Source organism: Grus americana, chromosome 4, assembly GCF_028858705.1.
Source record: "Grus americana isolate bGruAme1 chromosome 4, bGruAme1.mat, whole genome shotgun sequence".
NCBI lineage: Eukaryota > Metazoa > Chordata > Aves > Gruiformes > Gruidae > Grus > Grus americana.
This window is the reverse complement of record NC_072855.1, coordinates 57,049,085-57,067,085: the sequence shown is the minus strand read 5'-3', so window position 1 is coordinate 57,067,085 and position 18,001 is coordinate 57,049,085. Positions and strand designations below refer to the sequence as shown.

The 18,001-nt window shown below is 44.7% G+C and overlaps 1 protein-coding gene across 8 annotated transcripts in view; it reads left to right on the top strand.

The window, feature by feature from the left end:
* Positions 1-18,001, top strand: part of LEF1 (lymphoid enhancer binding factor 1) — a 69,292-nt gene that overhangs the window by 35,982 nt on the left and 15,309 nt on the right. For 6 of the 8 annotated variants that reach the window (XM_054824643.1, XM_054824648.1, XM_054824645.1 and 3 more), the window contains 6 exons: positions 4,477-4,609; positions 8,627-8,717; positions 10,964-11,047; positions 12,890-13,012; positions 13,744-13,906; positions 16,552-16,659. In XM_054824643.1, the coding sequence (XP_054680618.1) occupies positions 4,477-4,609; positions 8,627-8,717; positions 10,964-11,047; positions 12,890-13,012; positions 13,744-13,906; positions 16,552-16,659 (702 nt within the window). The remainder of the gene's footprint in view (positions 1-4,476; positions 4,610-8,626; positions 8,718-10,963; positions 11,048-12,889; positions 13,013-13,743; positions 13,907-16,551; positions 16,660-18,001) is intronic. The other 2 variants (XM_054824649.1, XM_054824650.1) reach the window with 1 other exon arrangement.

Sequence of the window (18,001 nt, the reverse complement as noted above, 5' to 3'; positions counted from 1 at the left end):
CGGCACTGGGTGCTGTGCGTGGCACAGGAGCCGTGTCCCGCAGGGAGGCAGCAGCTGTGCCAATGGTTTCTTTCCCCCATCCTTGTCCTGCCCAAAATGCCCGCGTCCGGTTCAAGCCTGATGCTTGCGGACTCTGATTGCTGTTTGCAAGAGAAACACTTACTCTTGTGCTGACTTGGGTGGTTGTGCCTGTGTTACTTTCACGCAGCAATAGTTTAAAACTGGCGTCTGGTGCACAGCGAAGCTCCTGCCAGCATAATGCCTACTGCTGGGTCAGGGTCCTTGTCCCTGCGAGCTCTTACCCTTTGCCCACTAACATTTCTTTGGGGATTTTGGTTTTGTTTTTTTTTTTTCCAAATCGATCATAAAACTGAATAGCAGTTTCATCCATGCACTAACTGGTCAAATAATTCAGCTCCTGCTGTTTCCAATAGATGTATTTTCCTCCAGCCCTGCCCCTTTGCCCTGTTGGTGTCCCTTCAGGGGACCGTCCCCTGCCTGCACTGCCTCGCCTCAGCCTGAGCACGTACACGCTCGGGAGAAATAAAAGATACCAGCTCTGAAGGCCAAGCTGATGAGCAAATGTCTGAGCAGCAGAAGTGCCCCGGGGAGGGCTGGGGAGAGTTCCTTCGGGTGCAAGGATCCCAAAGGATGCTGCCGCAGGGTCTGCTGCGTGGGTGATTCCTTCGCCGTTACCCTTTAGCCTTAATAATGGGCTATGACACCTGTGTGACAAGGTGCCTTAAAGCCTTACACCTTTGTAAGCCACAGGTCTTCACTTTTAGCTATTTATTTATTTTTCCAAATCGCAGATCTTGAGCTGGGCTGTACATTAAATTTCCTTTACTTTCCAGGGTGTGTGAAGAAGCTTAGGCCCAGATTTTAATGAAGGTGACGAAACTGATGCAGTGCGGCAGTACACCACGTACGCTGCGTCAGAGCTGTTTCAATGAACGTCCAACTTCTTCAGATTGTCTTGGCAATGAGAATTGCATTCTCATCTGCTTTATTGTGTTTCTAGAAGCTGCTTAGGTGCCAGCTTGCCCCAAGATACTACATTTTGGTGGGCGGATGAGGCATAATTTCTGTACTGAAATATTAAAGAGCCTCATGTAGGGCAATGGGTAATGATGTAATTGTCTCATCAAAGGTATGTGGACTGATCAGGTTTCGCAGGGGAAGATTTTTGAGGTTGTATTGAGGAGAAAAGGTCCTCTGCAAACTGTGCCTGTATTAGATGTAAATGTCACCCGTGTGCTGGGGAGAGCTGTGGTGGTTGCTAGCTTGGTTAGCAGGGCCTGAGCGAAGCACGGGGGACCGAGTTCCCCCTGCATGGAGATCACGTTGACCCAGATTGGTGCTCCCTGGGTTCAGGTCTCTGTCAATCCTCAAGTGTTTCTGCAGCTGTATGCACCATCTTTGGAGGATTTGGGGAGATGAATGTAGAAGGGGTGGCACATTTGTGGGAGGAGGAGGAAGCCTATGGGCAAAGAAATTGGGCTGCAGTAGGAGGAATCTAATTAGGGCCATCTTGTATCTCAGCATAAAGTAGGATTTTTGGCCATGTTGCTCAGCCCTGAAAAGCCTTTGGGGCAGTAATGTCCGCTGCAAGCAGTGGGCTGTGGAAGGGGCTTCAGCATCATCCCCAGTCCAGATGTCCCTAAGAGCGAAGGGTGCAGGCCAGCTTCTGCAGGGCCAGCTGGAGCACGTGGGAGGGTTGAGAGGGCGGCAAGAAGGGCATCCAGGCCTGCATATGAGATTTTGGTCTCATGCCCTGAACCCTCTCAGGGAGGAGGTCCCAGATGAACCATCTGGGTGGAACTTGTAGTGTAGGTGCCATAGCAGAACCAATTTAGTCTGTAGGGCTTTTGGAAAACATGTCATTAGGCCTTTCTCATCCTGGTTTCGTTTCACACGTGTCGCTCTGTGTTTTCTCCCCCGTCAATCACTGTGGTCATCGTGGTGGGACCACAGGGAAGGGGGAAGCTCAGCCTGTGCCCACCAAGCCCCCGTCCGGTGGCACGTCTGGGTGCCCAGCAGGATTTAGCTGCCAGAGCTCCTTAGGTCCTCCCAAAGTGGTGTGGGGCAGGCACACCAGAGAGATTTTTATTATTGTTGTTATTTATTGCTAATTCCCCCCCCCCCGCCCTGGTTTCTGGCTCTGCAGACCCCCAAATGCTCTTTAATGGAGATACGGCCCGTTTATATGTTAATTTTAAGCCTGCTGACAAGCAGTTTGCTTTTTCTTCTGAGTTCTCACATTTCCTTCGCCCGTTGAAAGCCGCTGCCGTGGGCTTAGGGGATAAGGTGCCGAGAATTAGAAAATAAAATAAAATCTGCAGGATGCTGGAGAGTGAGGGGGTACGGGGATTGGCTTGCTCAAAGTACAAATGGGTGATTTCTGAAAGCAAGTAACCCTGATACCAGGGGCGTGCATGACAATTACATCCAGTATAATACAAAATGTTAATTACTAAATTTTGAGAAATTAATGCTGATTAGCAGCTGCGTGTGTGTGACCTAAATACATCTATTGCCTGATCTTTATTCATAATATACAGTTTATTGTTGATAAAGTAATTGCTGAATGGTGGGCTGGCCCGCAAGTCTCGTAGCTAAAGACTGAGGCCTGATTTGTAAATTGTCTGAAATTTGTTGGCATCTGGTTTTTGTTGAATTTATACAGATGAATAGCGGTCTGAGCTATCTCCTTTACAACTCAACTCATATATTATTGAGAATTCATATTGCTTTTATTATTTGGTCACAAAAATGGTCCTAATGCTTGTTGGCTTTAAAACACCTACTAGCGCTGCTTTCTCTCTCCATCTTGCAAAATATAAGACAAGGCCGAAGCTTAAATTAAAATCCTCAGGTTCTTATCTCTTTCCCACAGGAAAGCAAATCTGTGTTGAAAACCGTAAAATTAAGAGGAGAGCAAGGATAGCATAATTTAGCAAAAATTCATGGCACCAGATTCTGAGCTATATGACTGGAGGGATAGGTCAGACATTAAGAAGATACTGCCTGCTAATGCAAGTTCCTTAAGGTGGTGCTCTGGAAACAAGGCAAGCAGAAAATGCTGCACTGGTTCCCATTTGCTCCCTTTCCTCTACTCCTACCAGCCTTAACAATAAATTGAGTTGTCCGTTTAATAACCCTTCTGCTTCCAGAAGTCCAGAGAAATCCTGGGTTTGTGCTTGGAGTATTGTCCTAACATCTGTTTGTGCTGGGATTTCAATAGTGAACTCAAAATTAATTTCATTGGGCTCTTATAAGGAATTAAGGCAAAAAAATAATTTATTTGACAGGCTGTCCTTGCTGAGTTTTATCAGCGTTTCTGTCTGAAGGACAGCTTTTTTTTTTTTTTTAATTTATTAAAACCTTGTTTGTGACATAATTATTTTTGCTAAGGGGCGGGGTAGAGCGGCAGGGCACAAATAAATAGCGCCTGTTACACACTGGCGTCATCGCTACGTCTCATTCCGCCGTGGGAAGAGCAACTTGTGTTTCAAGCAGTGTTAATACGGCAGCATTTTACTGGGACGGACGAGTCCCATTGTCTTGCAGCCTTGATCCAAGAGCGTGATTTTGGGCAGTGTCCCTCCATCTTGCCGAGTGCCCCCTCCCCTGCGCCTCTGTGGGAAGAGCCGATGGGAAGCGTGTGTCTTGGCCTGCATGGACGTTGTTTTGCGGCACCCATTTCGGGACCCTTTCGGGCGTTTGTAGCAGTTCTGATTTCTCCTTGGCGTGACACGGTGAGAGGTCTCCCAGCCATCAGCGGGTCTCCTCCCTAACTGACCCCTCCGAGAGGCCACTGCCAACCACTTATATGTGAAAGTAGGCTTTTAAGGGTGGCTTTTCAGTTGTCTGCTATCCAGACCAGGAGATTCAAATGGTGTTTGTAAAATGCAAGGCTGGGGGCTTGTCCTCACTGTGCCGTGCTGCAGTTGCGCAGGAAATCGATGGAGAGGAGGAGTGGTGTCGATGATGCTTGTGTTGCTTTTAAGGCTGGAGATCTGGCAAACCTGCACGTTAAATCTCTCTTATTTTTTTAATGCTGATCCCATAACCGAACGGTTTCTTCAGCGCTGCTGCTGGCTCTGCCGCCCTTTGGTCGCAGCCCTTGGTGCGCGGCGCCTGCCTGCCCGGCGTGGTGCTCCATGCTCCTCCTGCCCTGCGGCTCTCCGGCCGCCGCTTCCCCAGCCCCACCTCCGTGTCTCCCAAATGCCTTTCCTCCTGCTCCTGGACCCACCTCAACGCCCACATCCCTTCTCAGGCGCCGGTGCTTCGAGGATGCCAATTCCGGCAGGAAACCTGGTTGCTGTCTGCCAGCCCCAATGTTGTCTCCCCTACCTTCAGTAATACAAATACGTAAAAATTGCTTTTTGGAAGTGCGCTTTTTTTTTTTTTTTTAAATGCAGAAGCCCCACCTCTCTAACACTATTTAATTTAATTTATTTTCTTTTCTTGCAGTCAAACAAGGTGCCAGTGGTACAGCCTTCTCATGCGGTTCACCCCCTCACCCCTCTTATCACCTACAGCGATGAGCACTTTTCCCCAGGGTCACACCCGTCTCACATCCCCTCTGACGTCAGCTCCAAACAAGGTGAGCCCATCCCGTTCTGGCAGGGATGCAGAGTAGTCCCAGTGCCCCCCGTGCTACTGATACGTCTTTATTGTTAATATTTTAGAGGGAGGGTTCCAGGCGTGCATGTCTGCTTTCAGAGATGGTAATTCTGCCGTGATGCTGATATTTAACTTGGACATTTAAATCTTCGTGCTCTTTCTAATGTGATAATTTGGGCTTGCTTTACTCATCAAAATCTTTTAAAATCTCAATAAGCAGCAGCCAGGCCTCACCACCCCCTGTTGTGCCTGAGGCTTGCAGTGTGCAGATGTGGAAACGGCAATCATCCCTCACCTTCCTGAAAATGGGGGAAGAGTACTTCAGTAGTGGTGTTATTGAAACCTTTTCTGTCTCCCTTTCACTCAAAATTGTATTTTATGTCCTTGTATTCTGGCTGTCTGAATTCTTCCATACGTCAGTAGCCATAACTGAAGCATAGCCCATAAAATACAGTTTTGAGCCTGCGCAGCTTAAGGCTTTGCAAACATGACATTTTTTAACCTTCTGACGCCCGCTGCCTTCTGCAGAAATCATCGTTTTAGATGCTGGGGTTGCATGTGTCAGTTTTCTCTGTGCCCCTAGGACTCCTTAAAACAAACAAAACCCCCCCCAGATCTTCATGTGGGGTGTCAGGCCAGCCCCGTTCCAGGTCAGTCTGCAGGTCCCCAGGGAAGTGCCGACAATCTCCACGGTGCCAAGCCCAGCCTGTGCCAAGAGCTCCCACCCGGTGCCCCAGCAAACCCTCCCCAGGAAACCCCTGGGTGTGTTTGCTTGCACTGGGATGCAGGAGCTGGGGGGGATGTGATGGTTGTTGGGGGGGGTGCAAGGGGAGGATTGACCCCGGACGGTGCAGGGTAAGCCAGGGTTTGGGTAAGCAGCCTGAGGAGGAGAAGCCTGTGCAGGAGAACTGGTGGCGAGGAGGGAAGGAGAGGAAGCAGAGGGTGTATGAAGGCGTTTGCTGTAGTTGGGACGTCTGTGCGTGGGCATGATGTCTGTTGGTGCCTCTCTGCCTCTTTATGCACTCACGTGTCCCACCACATGGTGTGACACCTAGCTGACAAGATCATGAAGCTCTGCTTTACCTGGGCACGCATCCACATGCACAGTTGTCTCATTTATCTGGAGAGGTGTCTAGCCACCATTGTTCAGGGAGAGAGACTTTTTTTTAGTTCTGACTTTCCCTGAATGCCTTGTTTTCATTTTGGCCTTACTACGCAGATAATATGGGCTACATCAAGAAAATACCATGGCCTTGTGGCTCTGTGTGCTTTTTTGCTGTTTGTTAGTTGTGGGGTTTTTTAGGTAGGAGGAGTACAAAAAGCACTCTGCCTGGAAAGCCTGGCCTCTAAATACATGTATAATACCTTTTTTAGAATTGGAAGAAGCAAATGGAGACGTTCTGTCCTCATTTGCCTTCTTCCTTTGCATCAGTACCCAGGAGAAGGATATTCGTGCTTATTCCATGAAATCCCAGGGATGCCATGTGTTAGAGAACGGGATTTCCACCTCTTGCCCAAGCTGGCTGAGACGGTTGGGGCACACCCCGCTGCTGCAGTTCGTGAGCTCAAGAGGTTTTCATTTGCTGGATGATGGTTTGCCCTCCTGCGCCCCAGTTCTTTGCCTTTACTCCTGGTTAATTTTTGTACTCCTCTCGTGCAGACCCAAACGGAACAATGTCTGACTTCTTGTTTCTGCTGCCTGTCCTCCCTTCTGCCTCTTCTTGCCTTCTCCCCTGTCCAGCCCCAGTGCATCCCACCACTCATGTCCCCATCCCCGAGCACAAGCCCAGAGCCTGGCTCTGCGGGGGGGTGGCCAGGGGCATCTCTGGCACAGAGCTTGTGCCCCTCCGGCGTTCCTGAATGAGCTCTCGATCCCTTTGCACAGTGTCTGGCAAAGATGGGGATGGATAACGCGGGCTAGAGACTTCTGGTTTCGGCTGTGATGGTCTCCTTGATGTGTGTGGTCTTTCCATGCTCCATTTCAGCGCCGCTGGCGTGTGGGAGCAGCCCCAGTGAAGTGGCCCATGCAGTTGCTGCAAAGAGAGGATTTTTTTTCTTTTTCCCTCAGGTTCTCTGCCAAATGCCTCTGACTATTGTTTTTGTCCTTGCCTCCCGCTGTGGGTCTGGAGCGAGGCGCTGCCCTGGCGCCCCAGCCCTGATGCCAGGGTGCCCTCCTCCTGCCAAAATCCCCCGATGAGGGGGTCCACAGCAGCTTGCCCACAGCGCTGCCTCTTGCACCCCAGGCAGTTTGGGATGGACACGCAGCCACCTCCTTTCTAAAGGTGGTCTATTTTATTTTTTTATTATTTTTTTAATTTATTTTATTTTTTATTATGTTATTTTTTTCTTAAGCCTCCCATGAGCAAGAGCTTGCTTTGGAGGGTGCTGGCTGTGCGGTCGCTGTGTATGTTCCTGCTGGGCGATAGGTAGCTGACAGCCCCCCATAAGGGTCCGCAAGTTTTGGGCTAGCAATAACCACTGTGGGTGAGCACAGAAGGAGCAGCATTGCCTCCATTGGTCAGAAATGCGGATTTTGGGGAAGGAGCGGCCCAGCTCCTTTCACAGAACTTGGTCTGGAAGGGCCAAGGTTGTGTTGTCACTCCCTGGACCATCAACCATCACCAGAAATGGGAGAGATGAGAGGCTGGGCTTGTTTTTTGTCTTTTTTTTTTTTTTTTTTTTAACTGCCCTAAAAGAGCATTCCCTCTCTTCCCTCTCACATAAAAACCCTGGGATATATAAAGTGTTCCCTCTCCTGTGAGCCACCAACTCTTTTACACCTTTGAAAAGACAACTAGTCAAAAATATGCTCCTCAGGTTGTGGTCCCAAGTCTGAGAATTTAGCTTTTTTGACACAGTAACACCATCAGTATTGTTTTCCATTCTTTACTGTGCACAATCCTGAAAGATATTCTTCAAATCTTATAATTAAATTCAGAAGATTTAAATACAAACTCGTGAGGGAGGGAAATAAATCAGTAACATCAATCTATAAACCAAGTCTCAAGGTAGCACACACTCAGTCTTGGACCTTTGGAGTGTCATGACATAAATATTTAATACCCTTTTAAAGCAGCTGATTTAACATGTGAAGTAGACTTAACAATTCCTTCTGCTTCAGCTGCCTCTTCCCCAAACACATTTAAATAAACCGATGTCTTTGTGGCCTCTGCAACCATAATTCCATGTCTCCTGGGGGCACGAGGTTTAGGTGAAGAATGGAGACCGTGGACCCTTTAGGGACGAGGATTAGCTTTAATCTTGAGGTGATTCTTGCAGTTGTAGGACTCTGTGTTCTGGGGAATGCGAGCTGATGGATCATTTCTGATGGGACTCTTATTTTTCCATGAAATACTACCAATGCAAAACAGATTGACCTTGGAGCCCACAGGAGTCAACTTGATGAAGAGCTTAGTTGGAGCTGGAGTGACAATTGGAAGCCAAATGAATCATATCAAGTGTGACCATTACAGGCCTGAAAATGATTCTTAATTAACCACTGATCCTCTGTGGTAGCAAGTTTCCAAAATCTGTGAATCCATAAGGGAACCCACAAAAACGTACAAGTAGCAATTTACCTAATCTAATAGCTCTGCTGTGCAGCCTCTTTGACAATGCTTTATTTTCCTCTTGTTTCACGCTGGGTTAGAATAGGTCCTCAGGATCCGATTGGGTCTGGTGAGACCATTGAGAGGACAGTATTGCCTAACACACCTTACAGGAGATCTAAACTTGCGCAGGTCCTTACCCATACATTTATTCCCTCCTTCCACTTTGTTTTTTTCCAGTATTTCCCTTTGAATTGCAGTATTGTGTGCAAGTTATTTATTATTTTAAAAGTGCATGGGTAGCCTTTTGCTTTTAACACTAATGAAGGTGGTTATTTCTCATCCAGAGCACTAATTCCATTGTAGCGTTGGCCGTGTTAGCTGTGATCTGTAGCTCACATGTAGTATTTTAAGGGGAAAGTAATTCATTCTTCTGTGCTCTTTAACAGGCATGTCCAGGCATCCTCCAGCTCCTGATCTCCCTACCTTCTATCCCTTGTCTCCAGGGGGGGTTGGACAGATAACACCACCTCTTGGCTGGTAAGATCTTTTAGATTCTTTTCAGACAAAGATGCATGTTCACACCATTTGCTGTTGTTGAATCAATTGCAGCATTTACAAAATACGAATGTCGCTGCAGTAAGAAATTACTATGTTATTTTAGTTGAAAAGATCAAAAAATGTCGATCTTTTAAATGAATTGAATCTGGTTTTTGAACACGTACAGAAATTGAAGTGCAGCTTTCACTTTGAAGTCTGTGTATTTCGTATGGCTCAGATTTGTGGCTCTTGGCATTTGGAAAGATAGCAGAAAACAGTTCTCAAGGAATTAAATGTAAATTTTTAATAAACAAAATTGCAATTACTGAGGGGAGGGGAGGTAAGAAGGAACTTTGAAGTGTGTGTGTGTAGAGGGGGAAATCTTGAAACTGCACCAAAATGGCCAACAAACTTTTGTAGTCTGCTGCTTTTCACAGTTTCTGTATGGAGAGGAGCCTCCATCACTGGGAGATTTTGCTGCTCTTGCTGATACTAGCCCTCTCAGGGTCTCTCTCTGCCATTCAGGGTGTCATTTTCCTTTTGGAGGAAACACGTGGTATTTTCAGAATAGTCAATTTGGCAGGATGCTTCATGTCTGCTTGGGGTAGATAGGTACTTGCCCTCAGATCTGTCGGAGCAAGGAATAAGGAAACTCAGCAACAATTTCAGTATTTTAGAACCTGTATCTTTGCTAATCTGTGCCCATGCAAGGAGCAATGCAGATTTTTTTTTTTTTAATTGTTTATGGGAGGGAAACATGACCCAGATGACAACAGGCATAGAAAACAGGGAGCAGAAGATGGTGAAATGCTATATTGCTGGCAAACCTTTCCGGAAGTGCCACATGCCTTTTTGGAACAAATTATTACCGGATACCAAACTAAAATATGGAAGTATCTGACTTTCCCCGCCCCCCCCCACTGCTGCTCGGCTGACTCCCCACCTCCACCACCACCAGGCAGTTCCTGGCATTCGTTTTCCAGATGTGGTCAATCATTTCTTTTGAATGGTCTCTCAATGCGGAGGCTGGGGGGGAGGGAAGAGGGAAAGGAGAGAGAAGAAGAGAGACAAGGTCCAATCTTACAAGGCTTGGGGATGTGTTCCTCAGCAGCGCTCTCTGACAGCAGTACGCACCCAGCCATCCCTTACGCTATACGGCTTCCAGCCGCCTTCTGTGCAGTAGCGCTACTGAGACTTCCTCCACCTTTTTTTTTCCCCTTCCCTTTGAGCATTCACTGTTCATTTCCAGTAATGCACTCCAAGTGTGAAACCTGTATCCTGAACCATACAAAGGCCAATATCCTTTTTTTTTTTTTTTTCCCCCTTTGAAAGCTGATCTGCCCGTCAATAAGTTAACTGAATAGGATTGGTGTGTGGTGGTCTTTCTGGGCTGGTTCAGGTATTTGGGCCGAACTGGTATTTGTTTGCATTAGCTTAGCATGCTACTTCAGGGTGTAGTAGTCACAACCTGAACCATTGCTAACTGAAAGTAACCAGAACACAGTTGTGATGATGACACTAGAGTCCAAGTGACAGGCTGGTGACAAAATACTCTGTATATGTGGGAGTATAAAGGAGGTAAGAATTTCACACAAGCTTCTTCTACTTTGCAAGGTTTGAACTTTAAGTAGATAAGATGAACTTGTGTTGCTTGTGGCTTTTAGGTGGTTGTGGGGGTTTTTTTATCAAATATACTTCTACTTTCTCAGAAGAGCTGGCCACTTCTACCTCACTATAGAAGATGCAAATGGAAAGAGTCCTAGGTTTTCAAAGACTTAATAAAACTGTTCAAAAGGTTTTCTAGCTTCACAGTTCAGTCCTGTGTTCTTGCACTGATCTACAGTAGAACTATTTGGCATAAAATGCCTCTTCCCTAAGAGCTAGTTAACCAAATCAGATTCCAGTTTTTTTAAAACTAGGTGAGAGAGGGAGAAAGATAGGGTGCATGCATGCGCGCACATGTGTGTGTGCGTGCACGTGTGCTTTGGGGAGGAAGGCTGGTTGTTCTATTTTCTTCCCCAGTGGAAACCAGATTGGGAATCTTTCAATAGCGAGGGAGGAAGTCCAAAGTGTTCAAGTATTCATTAGGTTTGAATACAGCAGAACTCTTGAAAGTGTTACCCATTACTATTTTTATTTTTTTTTTTGTGACTAGTACTAAGTTCCCATCAAGTGCTTGTAACTCTAGAGTAACTACTGAATACCGTATTGTATGATTGATGGGTTCCTTTCTTCTGTGACCTCAGGCAAGGTCAGCCTGTATATCCCATCTCGAGTGGATTCAGGCAGCCCTATCCATCCTCACTCTCAGTCGACCCTTCCATGTCCAGGTAGGTGTAGGAGGTGAATGACTGACTGGGGAGTAACTGCTGGCATTAGAGGGCAAGTTGCTCTTCTGCTTGCATCTTGGTCTGCCTTTGCTTGCTTTTCAGTCAGCTAAAACCTTATGCGTACATTTTTATTTAACATATTTGTGTATATACAGTTTGCCTGGATCCCACACTGGTCTCATTCAGCATTTTCTTGGAGCACCGGTGAATTGTCAACAATTAATTGAGCTGTTTCATCTGAAATGAGTCGTTAGTTCATTTCTAGATGCAACATATAGTGTGCATCCTTGGGTTTTGCTCATGCAAATATGCAACCAGGTGGATTGTCACTCTAGTCTGCGTTCTCTAGTTCTAATTTCAAAGTTGTTGGTAATTAGTCTTGAATCGTTTAGTTATCACTCTGTGTGGAAACTTGCTCGCAAGTAGGTATTTCATAGCCCAAAGCCACTAATGGCAAGGGATGCCAGCACAGTGTGTTTGTACTGGTGTGTGAATCAGGCACTGTGTCCTAATGTCTAAGTGCAAGCAAGCAATGCTAACTGAGACTTGGCCGTGACACACTCCAGTCCTCCTCTCCTCTGCTTTTGCACTCTAAAGACAGCTTCTGCATCCTGTGCTTGGTGTACACAAGGTTGCAATATACCGTTCTGGGCGGTTTTTTGTGTGACTTGTAGTAGGAGACACATCCTCTTGCACAGGGACTTAAGACAGGCCACTTGATAAGTGGTGGGTCCTCTTGCCTCTATTTGTGTGGGCTCGTTTGGATTATCACTGTCCCTTCACTACTTTACAGGGGAATGATAAGCATGTGCCTGTCAGGGTGTTTGGGAAGAAAACCCATCCTTTCTCCCCTAATAAAATGAGCTGATTTGGTTGCAGGGCTTTGTGTTTGCATTATTTCGATGGCATGAAGGAAAAAAGCAAGGTGACTAGGGAATGGAGAAAGGAGAGGCTGGATGTGATTCCTTAACCAGCACTCATTCAGCAAACCTTTGGAGCATGAGCTTGCTTTTGATGTTAATGGTACTTTCCACCAGTTCAAAATAAAGCGTGCAGGTTTTCTGCTGCACCTGAGCTTGCAATGCTCAGCACCTTCAAGATCCATCTCAGCTTTCCTTGAGGATGACCTGGGTTAGTAGGGTGGGATGATCGAGTTAGTGGTGCTTTGGTTTTCTTTTCCGTTTTCCTTCTTGTACAAATGAAGGGAAGGTTTATTTATGAGAAAAGTCTGTCTCTCTGCTCCCCTCCCCCCCTTCTTCGAGGATGCAGGATTTTTTTGGTTTATTTTTATTTTAAGTATTTGAGAGAAGGATAGTGAGTTTAGATGAAGTGATGTTAAAAATCTTTTAGCTCAAGTACCTTGAAAAGTAAGATATTCCTTAGAGAGGCATCTTCTTGAAAAGACTCTTCTTCTTTTATTTTATTTGTTTCTGCATGGCAGTTCCCTCCTTTGCATTGGCTGGTGGTGGATATTTTAAAAATGTTTATATCTTGGTGTGGAAATAGTTTTTGGTTAAGAAATGTGTATTTTTATTGCTAGTCAGTGCAACAGTACATTAAATGTTTCTTGTGTGCATTGCTAAAACTTTTTGCCTGAAAGGTAATTAAATAACTTCTTTACAACAAAAATGTTGACTGATTTGTCTGTTTGGGGTTTTTTTCCTTGAATAAATGGGCTACAATGCACAAATCTTAGCCAAATATTTTTCATGCACTCTTAAAGAATTGTCTTCCATTGCAAGCTCCATAGCGTTTGTATTCTTGGGACATCCCGCTGCTGTCATACATGTTTGATGCCTGTCTTCAGTAGGGTTACAGACCTTTCTTTGCTTTTTCTTTTAGGTTTTCACATCACATGATTCCTGGTCCTCCAGGCCCTCACACAACTGGAATCCCTCACCCAGCTATTGTAACACCTCAAGTAAAACAAGAACATCCGCACAACGACAGTGAGCTAATGCATGTGTGAGTCTGCCTTTCCACGCTAGCCGTTAATCTTTAAATGTTTGAGAACTAACTCTATCTGAAGAAGAGTCAAGGAGGTTTTTTTTAAAAAAAAAAAAGTGCCTTTCATGTCCTCTTTGAACTCTTCTCCTGTAACTAAAACAGGAGATGTGGACTACTGTTTGGGAAGAGTAGTGAGACATGAAGCCATTTCTCATTCTAGTCTGGCACTTTTTAGCTATCAGCAACAGTCATCTTGATTCAGACATAATCATGAACCTGTCTACCTGTGGATGTTGCTTGAGTGTGAACTCACAAACTTCTGCTGGAAAAGGTCTTATCTGCAAAATCTACTAGTAAAAAGTGGCCCTTTTGCTTAGTACTTGAAGGCCAAAGGGCTAAGACAGAAGTGGATGAGGAGCTATCCTCCTGCCTGTAGCAGTGGTCTTCTAGGGTACTATGGATAGCCATTCAGAAAGAGAATTGAGACAAGTGATGAATTTGGAGTGGATTCACAGATCAAATGTTATTTGCTAAAGAATGTCAACCTGACATCCTCCCTGACTATTAAATTAAGTCAGTTCTCTGAAAAGATATGAAAGTGGATGAGACATGACCACTGAAATTCTCATTCTTACTTCTTAAATGCTACTGTAACCACAGTTTGGTAATTTTCCATTGGGTTTTTTTTAGGCTGAAGGTAAATGGATGCTTTTTTTCCCCTCCTTTCCCTTTCCCCCACCACGTTTTAGGAAGCCTCAGCATGAACAGAGAAAAGAACAAGAGCCAAAAAGACCTCATATTAAGAAACCTCTGAATGCTTTCATGTTGTACATGAAAGAAATGAGAGCGAATGTTGTAGCAGAGTGTACTCTGAAAGAAAGTGCAGCTATCAACCAGATTCTTGGCAGAAGGGTATGTATAGGAGGGGGTGTGTGTACTCACGTGTGCTGCTAATTTGTGTGTTTCCCTTTAGTTGGGTGTGATGGCTCACTTTCTGCTTGAGGTGCTAACTAATGTGCAACTATCAAATTAGCTATAGAAGATAAAACATGCAACTAAAAATAAAAGCAGTATCTTGATTTTTCTTTTTTCAGCATTAGCAACATCATCAAATCGGTGTCTATTCTATTCATGACATGGTGTCAGCACCTCAGGCATGAAATATCCTCATGCACATACAGCAGGAGCATTCAAATCACCTTCTGGGATCTCCCTTAGGCTGGTGTCCATCAGAGCGGGAGGGGATCATTCAAAGATCAACACTGGACACCACTGGAGATGGAACTCAAAAGTGAATATAACGTGGTCCAATTGTAAAGTCATGTAGGTTGGGAGGGACCTGTGGAGGTTGTTTAGTCCAACACCTGCTCAAAGCCGGTCCAGTTACATCAGGTTGCTCAGAGACTTGTCCAGTCAAGTTTTGAACGTCTCTAAAGTCAACAGGCGAGTACTGATGATCCCGGTATACGTTGTCCCAGAGCCTTGCTGAGAGCCATTTGCTTCTGTGGCATTGTAGGCATGTTTTGGTCTTTCCGTGCTCTGAAAAAAAACCATGCAGTTCAACGCACAATTACAAAATTCACATTCACTGCCAGTGTTGTTCTTCCAAGGGAAAGCAGCAGAGGTAAATGCCTATTTTGCCCTTGACTGTACGGGAAATTAGAAAAGGGATGACTTTTGTATCAATCTGACTTTGAGTAGGGATTATTCAAATCCCCTTGTTCAGTGACCACTGACTTCTTGACCACTGACGAAGGCAGTATTGAGAGGCACTGCAACTCTCTGAAAACCCTGTGCTTTTTAAGTGGGAAGTCAGAACATGACCTTAACTACTACTTCTCTGTTACGATATGAAGACTTCTCTCTGCCCTGCCCAGCAGAGCAGTAATCTATAGGTACCTGTCCCGGTTCCTGCAGCCTTCTGCCTTCTTTCTGATGTTCTTGTTAGCTCTTCTTAAAGGACACCTTGGCGCTTGCCTTTTCATGCAAGTCTTTCATTCTCACTCCCTCAGTAATCGATCGTAGTTGCTTAGTGTGACAGCCTTGTTTTCTTGGCCTGAATGAGGGCAGTGGCTTGCTTATCTCCATTTTGGTAATGAATCAGGCCTCAGTGCTCCATTGCCTGCTTTTTCCACAGCTTGGACTACTTCTTTCAAGTTACTGTTCTCTGTGAAAGTACCTCAAATTCCACTTTTACTGTGGTACAAACAACGCATGAGTTATCCAGTATAATTGCTTGGAGATTAATTATTACCAAATGTTTTGTGTTCAGTCATCCTGGTCACTATTTAGTATACTCTGTGCCACTCCAGAACAGGAACCACCTCTGTTCTCAGGAGCTGACGCTTTGCATGCTGCTGGGCTCTCTGACGCCTTGGCATAATGTTCACTGCCTTCCACTTTTGGAATGCACATCTGGAGCTTGAGAGTTGCAAAGAGGCTGAACTGCTGTGCTCTCAGTAACACATCGAACTTGCCAAGCCAAGACAGACAAGTGCAACTTCTGATGTGTAACAAAATGACATATTAAATCATACAAATGTGATCTGATCTGAAATCCTAGTTCTGTAAATTATTCTTGCATGAGTGTCTTAATAATTTCATGTCCATCTTTTTTCTTTCTTTGTTTTTGGTTTTTTTGTTTGGGTTTTTTTTTGTTAATATCTTCTTCTCCCCTGCCTGTTCCTCCATGCGTGTTGTCAAAGTCAAACAAGAAGACGTGTCTAATGCTGCAGCAGTGGAACTTGATTCTAAATAAAAGGTCTTTACTCTTTAGGCTCAGGCCTATGATAGGTGTTTCAACAAGAAAATTATTAGATACTGATACAGCTGATGCCTTTTCAAATGTACAGGTTGTGAGGGGGTTTTGGTTTTGTTTGGGTTTTTTTAAAGTACATAAAAGCAGGAAGTTTATCCCTACTTGGCTACAGAGGTCAACTCATAATTTGGAAGACTGCAGTTCTGTGGTTTCTGTATTTTAGACACTTTTTGCAGTTGCCATTTTCTTTTCTTCTATTACAAGAAGAAATCAGAAAGCAGGTACCTTGAAGCTCAACCATTAGAGGTTGATCTTGGAACAGGAGCCTGCTGGTGCCCAGAAAGCCCTCTGCCTTGGCATTGAAAACCCGTGTGTAGCTGCTGCTTAAAAACAAGATGGTGAACCCTTCTGTGGTGCGGAGCTCGCTGCCCTTTAAAAGCAGCACAAAGCCTTTCTGTTTTGTCAGGAGCTGATGGGTGTTTTTTGGTTGTTTGGGGTTTTTTTGTTTTGGTTGTGTTTTTTCTAAAGTGGTGTTGGGAGAGTATGGTTCTGTGAGCAGATTATTTGGTGAGCCCTGTTTCCATAAATGATTTTTGTCTTGCTCAAGGCACTTGGCAGTTACAGAGCTGACAAATGCCTGAAAGTTGGTTAATAAACATGGGTGCTTGTAATTGCTAATGAATTTCATTTTTGCAGTGGGGAAGGACTGAATCAAAGTCATAAATAGAATTGCTGATGTCATCTGTTGCCTAGGTATGAGTTATTTCCTAGTCTAATGCTATGTTTATTTTGTTTGCAGTGGCATGCTCTCTCCCGTGAAGAACAAGCGAAATATTATGAACTAGCTCGTAAAGAAAGGCAGCTACACATGCAGCTTTATCCAGGCTGGTCTGCAAGAGACAACTATGTAAGTCACTCACTTGAAAGCTTTTTTTTTTTAAAATTAACTTCCTTTACCTAACTTTTTTTTCTTTCTTCTCTTTCTCTTTAACTTGTGGAAGGTTCTGGATGGAGGGATGGTGAACAAACATATAACCTAAGCCTTATATTTGTTTGCACTTTACACATCAAGAAGACTTGAGATTTTGTTGTTGCTGAGATGCTTCTTATGAAGGTCACAGTTTTTGAGGGGAAAAATTAACATGGAAAGCTTTTTTTTCTAAGATAATGGCCAGTACTGTCTGAAAGCTTATGTTCTACCATACAGCTGTGAATTTTCCATAATTTTCTATTCGACCACTTGCTATCCAGAGTTCTTTTTTAGACCTGAGCAAAAAAGGGGTGTCTCTCTTTCAAGACAACCGAAGCCCAGAGGTGTTAATGCAGACTGAACTTTAGCTGAAAGTAATTCAGAATGGTCCGTCTCTAAAATAAAGCCTGCAAAATTTGTGTAAGTAAACTTCATGATAGATCCTGCTTTTATGCCGTTTGGTGAAGCTAAGAAGTTTTATTACAATTACTCTTATTTTATAATCAAGTATCAACTGTTAATAGCATGTTGCACAGCTTGCGCTGCACAATTATACTCGTGCTTACAATGAGCTGTCAGTGTAGTCATATGTTATAAAACTCGCAAGCTGCAATCCTGATCCTAGCCTGACATCTGGGCTCCTTTGCATTCCCCCCATCAGCTGTGGCACTATTTACTGTGATACGAAGTGTACGTGCTGTATCTGGCTCAGTTTTCCATCTATATTGGGTGGACAGTAGTATTTCTTGACTTCAGTCAACAGAGCTGTCTTGAAATATATCTGGGAACAAATAGGGCCTTAGTGATACACTCCCTGAAAACAAGGGGATTTCAATTGTCTTGAACTTACTTGCTGGAAAATCAAACCAGTTTGGAGCCTTGTCAGCTCCTGTTTACTGGACATCAGCCTTCAAGATTGTCCTGTGATGCTCAGTCATGTTGACTTCGAGAACCCGATGTGTTCTGCCCCAGCCTACTGCCATACAGCGCAAGCAGTGGACCTGCGGTTTCTTAAATGCCTTGACAGACATTCAGAGCGTGTAAGGTGGCACATATCAATTCTATCTTTGATGTGCTTCCAACCTCCATCCTGTGTGGAAGCACAGCTCTGACATACTCCAGTCCTATATGTTACAATGGAGAACTCTGCTAGCTTCCTCTTGCAGTCCTTCTCTCTGCCTCTCCAGGAATGCACGCGTTTGTTGCAGTGGTGGTGAGAAGGTGATCATAATAGATCACAGTTTATCACTGAAACATTTTCAGGTATATGTCAACTTTT